Raw genomic sequence first — 11,167 nt, forward strand, 5'->3', positions numbered from 1 at the left:
TTAAATACTCCAGAAAAACTTGATATGATTTAGGAATACATTAGCATTATTACAGGAGTTTTAAACATCCCATTTGTTTTAAGGAAAAGAATCAGAGAAAAAGTTCTTTCTACAATTGTTTTGTATGAACATGATTTCTCATCATTGGGGTCCATTTTGAATTTGAAAAGACATCAACAAAAAATCTTGGTCAGGAATTATGGTAGCCATTTCAAATAGGGACCCTGATTTAAAAAAGCAAAAAATTTGGTTCATAGAAGACTCAGACTTAAAAATTTTTAAAATACTTTATTTGGAAGTTCATACCAATTCAGTACTTAATATTGTTCCAAATTTCAGTCTTTTATTTTTTTTCCCCCTTACAATTATGTACTATAAAGAAGATGCAGTGTTTTCACCAAGTCCTGCACAGATATTGACAATGCCTGTAGCAGTCCATGTACTGGACAAATATTTCTTTTTTCCTAGGCACTTGCTTATATGTAAGACTTGTTCTTGGGCCCAGTTTCCCCGTCTGGACTTTGTCTTATGTATTTGTAGACTGTGCTAGTCTGCTGCATTGGCTCAGTTCTTAGGCCTGGTATTACTAATCTCATACATTTTTTTTACAACATTGGAACATACTGAAAAACCTTTTGGGTATTAGGTTTGGAAATTCTGGGTGGGATGGCTTCTGATTTTTCAGTATTCTGAAAGTATTTGCTTTGTGCATATTTCGTAATTGTGGTAGCTTGGTGTATACTATCAGGGAAAGTAAAAAGAAAAAGGATTATAAGCCTGTGACTTTTACATCTATACCACAGAGCCATAGTGTAAGTTAGAGGAGGGGAGTGTATGGGGGAAAGATATGAAGATAGAAATGATTGTATTCTTTGCTTTGTGTTTTGTTTTCCCCAGTTCCATTGTTTTGGAGAGAAGTTGACAGTGGAGAAGAGTGTGAAAGGAGAGCTTGATCATAAAGTGACTTGAATCATAGTGATTTTTTACTTTTTAAAAATGTCTACTGCACCAAAGGGGAAAAGACTATGTTTATCAGTTGAGATTCTTGTTAGCAGTAGAGATAGATGGACTAAATTAGGCAAAAGAAAGATTTATTGGAAGGTCACTTAAGCCTGGAGCCTTGGTGTGGCATTATAGGATAAGCATTGGACTGGAATCCACAAGGTCTGCAGTTCAAACCCACCAGCCACTCTTAGAAATTCTGTATATGTTGTAAGTTGGAATCTACTTGACGGCACACTACAACTCAAGCTTGAGAAAGACAGTAACCAGAGTGACTGAACAGCTACTGCTTGTGGGCCTTTAGGGTGTCCTGTTGTAACCATGCTCTTGCTGTCTTCTGATTAACCTAACTCTATCATGTGTTTAACCCTATGGTGGTAGGTATTGTTCTGGGAGAGGGAGATAAGAATTTCTAGGCAGACAAAAGCAGTAACAATTACATTATGCAACTGAAGATTGCTGTTTGGCTTACATTAACCCAGTCAAGAATTCTGTTTACAGGTCTACTTAAGTTTATGAATCTCTGTTAAATTACATGAAGGCTTTTTTTTTTTTTTTTTTTCCTTCCTGTCCCTATGAATCAGAACAGACTTAACAGCACTTAACAACAATTGTGTATAGTATGTAGTAGATGTTCAATTTATTGAAAGCTTTTTAGCTCTGTTCACTACTTTATTTCTTTGTTTCCTACCTAGGTCATTCACCTACAATTTTGCTTATTTTAGATTATACTTGTTAACTTCAGATTATGTTTAGAAATGAAAAGCCTGGTGTTCTGAAAATGTGATGAAGTACATAACCTCAGAGAGAGACCCATCTCCCGTAGCTGTTTCAGGGAATTTATGTGTTCTTTTCATGCCAGGAGGACTATGTTATAGTTTGGTTCACAGAAATTCATTAAGAAGCAGTACTTACACTGCAATAAGATAAGGCCCGTAGTGATAGTCTTTGATCAAGAAAGGTGACCTCATTTGCTTGACAGTAATGTAACTTTACTAGTGGAAATATAATATGATGTGACCTCTTTTTTGCTGTTGTTAAGTGCTGTTGAGTTGGTTCCAATTTATAGCAATCCTATGTAGGGTTTCCAAGAAGCAGCTGTTGGGTTTAAACTGCCAACCTTGTAGTTCATAGTCCAGCAATGCTGATTTTATAGCGCCAAGAATATTTGAAAATTATTCTGATACATGATTTAGAAAGGACTTTGTTGTTGTTGGTAAGTGCCGTCAGTTCTGACTCATAGCAACCTTGTATAGGGTTTCCAAGGCTTTTAACAATTCTTTGTGGGAACAGAAAACCTTATCTTTCTCCCCTTGTCTCAAACAGCAGACCTTGTAGTTCACAGTCTAGTACTTACCTTATGGAGCCCCACCACACTCCCTGGAAAGGACTATATATGGGAAAATTGAGTATACGAATTGACACCAAAAAACTTAATTTGAGTCTCACTGGTTGTAATCTTGGCTAAGTTGATTATTTCTTTTTGTACTTCATTATTCTCATAATGAAAAGGACAAAATGACACTTGTTCTGCCTATCTCCCAGAGCTATTCTGGGCCTTAATTTTTTAGTTTGTAATTGGCAGGGAGGGTATGTGTGGTAGTGGTGGTGGTGGTGATGTGTGTGTGTGTGCATGCGCGCTTGCCTTTGGAGGCTTTAAAATTTTAACTTTGGAGTGTTTTGTTTAAAACTGCCGATGAGTTTCTAGGTGTGCTTTTTTCTTTGCAATGTTCCTCATAAGACATCTCTTTTCCTTTAAACAGGCAACTGCAGTGGTGCAGAATGGCTGACCTCAGTCTTGTAGATGCATTAACGGAGCCATCTCCAGAAATTGAGGCAGAGATAAAGCGGGACTTTATTGCCACATTGGAGGCGGAGGCCTTCGATGATGTTGTGGGAGAAACTGTTGGAAAAACAGACTATATTCCTCTCCTAGATGTTGATGAGAAAACTGGGAACTCAGAGTCAAAGAAGAAGCAATGCTCAGATACTAGCCAGATTGAAGATGGTAAGTATTTTACACCATACTGGATATATTGTACTAGTTTTGCTGTTTTCAGAATGTAGATTAGGGATTATGCTTTTGGTCATAATCTTAGAAACATTGAGAAAATTGGCTTGAGTCTTTTAAATATAATAATGTTGTCTAAATTTCTTTGTTAAAGACCAAGTAGATAGACTCATCACCGTTCAGGTAAGGGTGTGTTTATAAAGCTGTAGATTATTTTATAATGCAAATTTTATTCTAAACCCTGAAATAATATTCTAATAAAAATACTAAAATAATTTCATATAAAAAGCACATAGGAATATGTTCTCCTGTTGTATTGACTGTTTACAGTTTGATTTTTCTAGACCTTTTATTTATAATCATAAGCAAATATATAGCTTTTAACTGACTTGACGGCACTTAACAACAACAACAACAACAATACTGTATGGAAGGAGCTCTGGTAGTGTAGTGGTTACGAGTTGGCCTGCCAACGTCAAGGTCAGCAGTTCGAAACTACCAGCGGTTCCACGGGAGAAAGATGAGGCGTTCTGCTCCCGTAAAGATTTACAGCTTCGGAAACCCTGTCCAGGGTCACTGTGAGTCGGAGTGACTCCACGGTACTTAACAACAACAGCAACGTACTGTAAGGAGCTCTGGTAGCGTAGTGGTTATGAATCTGGCTGCAAACCGCAAGGTCAGCAGTTAGAAACTCCGAGCTATACCGTGGGAGAAAGATGAGGCTTTCTACTCCCATAAAGATTTACAGCCCCGGAAACCCTGTATAGGGTTGCTATGAGTCAGAACCGACTCCACGGCACATAACAACAAAAACATGCAGTTAAGTATTGTGCTATTTATTCTTTTCAGTTACTGATGTGTTTTGTAGAGCTGTCTGTCAACAAGCACAGCTGCATCATTCATTATCCTGTGCTACTTTGGAGGATTCTATACTATGGATGCAAATATAGTAAGGTTGTTAAGACTAACATTTACCTTTCATGAGTGACCAATCTTTTAATTTGCATTTTTCTACTAGTAAGGTTGAACTTTTTTTTCATATTTTTATTGCCCATTGCTTTTCTTTTATGAATTGTCTGTTTTTATGCTTTGTCCATTTTTCTATTAGGTTATCTGTTTTTTTAATTTAAGATACGGATATTTTCTCCTAGCCTGCTACTTGTCTTTTGTATGATACACCTTGTGATGTCTTTTGTTATACTGAAGTTATTGATTCTTATTTAGTATTGTAGCATTTAAGTTACGCACCAAGATGTTCTAAGGCATTGTGGCTAGGCAATATTTTACATTTTCTTTAGAAATACTCACTCAATATCTGTAGGATACTGACTATTAGTTTGGTATTTACAGTTTTCAGTGTTAAATCATGCTGTATTCCTTTGAATGACTTTTTATCTTTGGAAAGCTGTGTTTTACACAATTGCTTTAATAAAAATTGAGCACCACACAAAAAATGGTTATGAGCAGGACCTTCAAACTAAGTCCAAGGTTTCAGAAGTTATATAGTGTACAACCCTTTAATATTGCTGTTATTTAAGAATGAAATATAATAGTGTTTTCAAACTGTTACTAAAGGGTTAGCACATAAATTGATTCTTTAGTGTAAATGGAGCTGTTGGACATATTTTTTGGCCTAGGGTGTCCTGAAAAATTTAAGGAGATACTAAAAGCATTATGAACTGGAAAAGATCTGCACATTTTATCCTTTATGGATGCCAAGTTTTGCTCTGAACAAAAGGCTTTTCTATTCTTATCATAAACATCTCTCAATTTTTATTAGCTTGTTTATTTTTTACCTTGTTATCAGTTCTTGGAATTTATTTTCCAGGATTATGGGAAAGCTAACATTTTTTGTCAAATGCATAGCAAATTGCCCAATGTGATTTGTTGGTTGGTCTATCCTTTACTACAGATTTAAAATTCCACTTTATTGTAAATTATCCTCTAGAGGTAGATTTTAAATATGCACTTGTTTTGCATTTTGCCTGTGCATATCTAATACTGTCATTGAGTAAGTAGTTCCATAAAGAGAATTCATGACATTTTAAAATAAAGACTACAAGTTCAAAAATCAGTATCTGCACGCCACTCTCCCTAATGCTGCACACCCAGCCACACTTTTCTTTATTACTTATTTTCTAGCTTTTATATTGTAAAATGTTAGACATATAGAAAACCATATAATAGAAACACATAACTCCAGAATAAACACTCTTATAGTAATTAAAACTTTGATTAAGAAATAGAACTTTATCAGTGCTCCCAGAAACCTCTGTGTGCTCTTTCCCAGTCAAAAAACTGTTCCCCTAACCTTAAAAGTAACCATTCTGTCCCCCCCCCATCCAAAAAAAAAAAAAAAAGCTTAAGAGGATAGAGAGAAACACTGTAAACTGATGATATATGGCGGGGATAATAATCAATGTAATGAAACAAGCTATATGAATGGTTGAATGTGAAGCTGATGATGTGCCCTGTAAACTTTCACTCAATGCAAAATAAAAACATTTAATTAAAAAAAAAAAGAATACAAAAAAAAAAGTAACCATTCCCATATTCCTAAGTGTTTTTGTAAACATCCCTCCCCCCAAAAAAACCATAGGGAAGAGAAGCAAGTACTGTTGAATGATGATGCACGGAGGAGATTGTAATCTTTGCAGTGAAACGATGAGTGTAAAACCATTGTCCTCCTATGTAAATTCTCAATAAAAACTTAAAGAAAAAAGAAAGTAATCATTCTCCTGTCTTTTGTAATGATCACTTCTTTGCTTTTGTGGATAGTTCCTTTTCTGTTTTCTTTTTTACTGTAGTGAAAACATACACATCAAAATGTCTTCAGGACAATAACTCTCACATTTATAACTCAATGACATTGGTGATATAGTTCACCAATTGTCCTCATGCAAAATACTCCATCACTTTAACATAAACTCAGTACTCAGAAGCAACTCCTTGCCCCCTAACCATTAAATAAATAGTCTTTGGTTTCTATACAACGGGCCTTCAGAAAGTTCATGGAAAACCTCATTATCTTTTAATTCCATTTTCATGAACTTTTTGAAACTCCCTCATATATTTGTTTATTTCATATAAGTGAGATCATACAGCATCTGCCCTTTTGTGACTGACATAATTTTACCCAGCATAATGTTTCAAGGGTTCATTTATGTTATGGCTTGCATCAGGATTTTATTGTATGTATGTGCCACATTTTTATGTTCATTCATTTATGAATGGCCACTTTGGTGATGATTTTCACCTTTTGGCTGTTGTGCAAAGTGCTGCAGTGAACAATGGCATGCTGGTTTCTGTTTGTATTCCTGCCTTCACTTCGGAGCATATACCTGGGATTGGGACTACTGGGTCATATGGTAATTCATTCTTTAACTTTTTGAGGAACTACCAAACTATTTTCCACAGTGGGTGTATTCTTTTACATTCCTACTAGCAATGGATGAGGGTTCCAGTTTTTGTAAAACCTCCTAACACTTCTTTTCCTTTAAACAATTTTTTTGTTATTGTTGAGATTATATATAGCAAAACATATACCAATTGAACAGTTTTTACAAGACAACTTTTACAAATACTGTTTAGTGACATTGATTACATTTTTTGAGTTGTACAACCATTCTTACCTTCCTTTTCTGAATTGTACCTCCCCCATTAACATAAATCCCCTACCCCTTCAAGTTTCTTTCTAATCTTTCAAGTTGCTGTTGTCAGTGGATCCATATAGATAGTTCTTAAAAAGAACATAATACTCAAGGCAGACTTTTTTTTTTTTTTTTTTTTTTTACTAGTTAAGTTAAACTATTATTTGGTTTTTAAGATTTCAGGAATATTTTTCGTTTAAGGTTTAAAGATAATCTCAAAGCATTAGTTTCAGGTACTGTCCTACATTCCATGGCTCCATAAAGTGTAGTTGTTGTTGTTACGTGCCGTGGAGTCAGTTCTGACTCATAGCGACCCTGTACAGGGTTTCTGAGGCTGTAAATCTTTACAGGAGCAGAAAGCCTCATCTTTCTCCCGCGGAACAGCTGGTAGTTTCTAACTGCTGACCTTGAGGTTCGCAGCCCGATTCATAACGACTACGCTACCAGAGCTCCTTAAAAAGTGTAGAGTCCATGAGAATTTGAAATTCTGTTCTGTATGTTCCCCTTTGATTAGAATTCTTGTAACTAATTTTTGATCAAAATGTTTGGTGGGTACCATCAAGTTCTTCTGGTCTCATCATTAAGGAGGCAGTTATTCATGGAGGCAATTAGTTACCCATTCCATTCTGTAGCATCCTATTCCTGACTCTGTCTCCCTCTGTGCTCCAGGTGAATAGAGACCAATTCATGTGCTTTGGATGAGTACTTCTAAGCTTTTAAGATCCCAGTCACTGCACACTGAGCTAGGAGTAGAACAGTAGCACTAAACACAGTGTTGGTTGTGATGTCCCATGAAACCCTGACCCTAATCCTCCAAACCAACGAACCAAATCCCAGGAGGTTTTTGGTTATACATAACCAGCCTCAGCAGCTACTCATTTTTTGATAGGGAATATTGTTGCAATTATGTTGCACAGTTTTTGCCAGTTCAGCTTTTTACAGGTCTACAATATATTGACACCAATTACAATAATCTGCTTTACAACCTTAGCCTTAATCAGTGAGATAATTATATCACTGTTAATCCTTCTTTCTCCCTCCTTCCTGCTCCTGGTAGCCACTAATAAACTTTGTTCTGTATACCTTTGTGTTTTCTTGGGTTTTGTTGTTAATTTATTTTTAATTGATATTATATAATAACTGTACTTGTGTGATTTACTTTTTAAACTCAGCTCAATTTCTTCCAACTCCATCCATATTTCTAACGTGCAGCTTGAGGCAAAAGGAAGAATACTCAATATTTCTCAAGCTGATAGTACTGAAGAAAAACATCATGCCTTGGATTACAATATTGAAGGATTTTACGGGTAAAATATTGAATAATGTAGAAAGCATCAAAAAGGAAAAAAAGTGGAAGGAATACACAGAGTCACTGTGCCAATAAGAAGTGATAGATGTTCAACCATTTTTAATACAAAATGATCAAGAAGTGATGACATTGAAAGAAGAAGTCAAAGCTACACTCATGAAAAACAAGGCTTCAGGAGTCAACGGAATACAAATCAAAATGTTTCAGAAAATTGTTGCAGCGCTGGAGGTGCTCACTCGTCTGTGCCAAAAAATGTGAAGACAACTACCTGACCAGTCAATTGGAAGAGATCCATATTGTGCCCATTCCAAATAAAAGTGACCCAGTGGACCTTGGAAATCATTGAACAATATCAATATCACAGACAAGTAAAATTTTGCTGAAAATAATTTAAAAATCACTGCAGTATAGAGGAAGGCTCATTAAAAACCTGCAATATGCAGATGACAACTTTGTTTGATGAAGGCAAAGAGGACTTGAAACCATTACTGATAAAGATAGAAGACTCCAGCCTTTTGGTATGGATTGCACATCAGTATAAAACAAACGTCCTCACTGGACCAATAAACAACATCATGATAATCAAAGAAAATATTTAAGTTGTCAAGGATTTTTTTTTAATTTAGATTTATAATCATTGCCCATGGAAAGAGCTATCAAGAATTTCAATGTCATACTGCATTGCAGCAATTGGCTGCAAAAGGTCTCCTTAAAATCTTCAAAAACAAAGATGTTACCTTGATGACTAAAGTGTGCCTGACTCAAGCCATGATATTTCCAATTGATTCATATGCATGTGAAAGCTGCATAGTAAATAAGGAAGATAAGAAAACAATTGTGTTGGTGAAGAATATTGAATATACAATACATACCATGGACTGCCAGAAGATGAACAAATTTGTTTAAGAAGTGCAGCCAGAATGCTCATTAGAAGTGAAGATGGCGAGACTTTTATGTACTGTGGACATGTCATCAGAGGGACCAGTCACTGGTGAAGGACATTGTGCTTGGTAAAGTAGAGGGTCAGTTTTTAAAGGGAAAGGCCTCCAACAAGGTGGGTTGACACAGTTGCTGCAGCAATGGACTCAAACATAAGAATGTTTGTGCAGATGGCCCAGGAGCAGGTAGTGTTTTGTTCTGTTGTGCTACTGTAACAGAAAGACTACAAAGGTATGACTCTAACAACCAAGTTTATTTTCTCAGAGTTTAGGAGTCTAGAAGTCTGATTTCAGGATGCAAGCTCTAGAGGAAGGTTGTTTCTCTCCTGACTCTGAAGGAAGGTCCATGTGTTTTGAGCTCTGCTTCCTGGTTCCTTGAAGATCTCACTCTATGTGTCTTGGCATCTCTGTTACCCCATCTCTCTGCTCCCTTGCTTAATCTTTTTTATATCTAAAAAGAGATCGACTCAAGATGGCATCCTACACTAATAATGATCCTAATAAAGACAGTTCATTCCTGGATGGAATTAACAATGAAGAGCATAGAGGTTCGGATTTACAAAACTTAATTATTGTACAAAACTTAAATATTGGTAGCGTAGTGGTTACGAATCGGGCTGCGAACCTTAATGTCAGCGGTTCGAAACTACCAGCTGCTCCGTGGGAGAAAGATGAGGCTTTCTACTCCCGTAAAGATTTACACCCTCGGAAACCCTGTACAGGGTCGCTATGGGTCGGAACCGACTCGACGGCACTTAACAACAACAATTCAATCCATAATAGTCGCTTAGAATCAGAACCATCTTGGCAGCAGCTAACAACAGTTTTGTGCTATGATTTGGTCATCCTCCATTTTCATATAATGCTGATATTTACATAACAATCTGGTCTTTGGAACCACGTTGTTATAGTTGATAAAGTGCATAGTAGATGTACGGTTTCAGTTTGGGATTTGCATATATACCCTCACCCTTTGTATACCTAAGTGTATATTTGTAAAAAGTCTTTTAATCTGTAGGTTCCTGTACTCTTTTTTTTAAATTGTGGATTGAGTGAAAGTTTACAGGACAGATCATCAGTTTTACATTCAACAAATCATACACCTTGTTTAGGTTGCTATACTCTTGTTTCCCCTTTGTAATTTACTTGTTGAAGATTTACACGGCTTCTTAAGTTTGACTTTTGGTTGGTGTTTCATATGTTTCCTCTGTTTCCTGTACATTGTTTGTTAGATCCAGAAGCTTTAGATTTGTTTTTGTTTGTTTACAATACTACTATATAGGTGGTGATGTGATTTTCCATCAAGAAACACTTTTTGTCTGGTGGTCTCTTTTTGTAATATTGGCAACTGTTTGTACTCAATGCAGGAATTATGAAGTAGTGATATTCTAAATCCTAATCCCTTTTTGTTCTTTTTTTAAGGAGATATACTTTTAAAATTACATATTTACCCTTCTCTGCTGTTGGATTAGCTAGGTAGGCTAAATGCTGTAATTTGTTCATTTAACATTATTCTTTGAAATACTGAGTAAGGTCTGCCAAAGATGTCCAGTTCTTTTTTCCTCCATATATGTAAGTCAGAAAGTATTGCTACTAGGATTCCAGGTCATACAAACAGAAACATTTTTAATCAAGTCTCTGCAATCAGTAGATGGCTACAGACAAATTCTCCCAGCAATACGCTTGTCTTAAGTCATTAGGGTGCCTTCAAAAAACAGGTCTAATGAAAGCAGTGGTTTCTAAACAATATTCTTAGAACAAGGAGCTCTGGTAGCATAGTGGTTACTAGTTGGACTGCTAACCTCAAGGTAAGTAGTTTGCAACTACCCAGCTGTTCAGGAGGAGAAAGATGAGGCTCTCTGTTCCTGTAAAGATATACTTCCTTGGAAACCCTATACAGGGTCGCTATGAGTCAGAACCAACTCCACGGCACACCACCACGATAAGTGGAAAAGTAGGCATACCTTAGAATAATCAACCATTTGAGATTAAAAGGGCAGCATTTACCCAAGGATAAAATTCAGAAGGTTTAGGAAAGAAGGAGGAATGGAAACTGGAAACATAAGGAGGAAGTGGGCTAATAAGTGATGTTACGTTGTGGGGATTGCAGTCAATGAGATGAAACAAAATGTGTATGAATTGTTGAACAGGAAACTGATATTCTCTGTAAGTCTTCAACCAATTCACAATAGAAAGTTAAAATACAAAAGTCAATGGCTTCCTGACCACCTAAGACAGGCAGCGTCCCTTAAACAAT

The 11,167-nt window shown here is 36.2% G+C and overlaps 1 protein-coding gene across 1 annotated transcript in view; it reads left to right on the top strand.

Moving 5' to 3' along the window:
• The first annotated feature begins 2,772 nt into the window (after positions 1-2,772).
• MAP4 (microtubule-associated protein 4) overlaps positions 2,773-11,167 on the top strand; it is a 168,236-nt gene continuing 159,841 nt past the window's right edge. Inside the window, 1 exon segment of the mRNA XM_006868836.1 lies at positions 2,773-3,010. Coding sequence (XP_006868898.1) covers positions 2,785-3,010 — 226 coding nt within the window. The 5' untranslated portion in view covers positions 2,773-2,784.

This window comes from Chrysochloris asiatica, unplaced genomic scaffold (genome assembly GCF_000296735.1).
Source record: "Chrysochloris asiatica unplaced genomic scaffold, ChrAsi1.0 scaffold00124, whole genome shotgun sequence".
Classification (NCBI taxonomy): Eukaryota; Metazoa; Chordata; class Mammalia; order Afrosoricida; family Chrysochloridae; genus Chrysochloris; species Chrysochloris asiatica.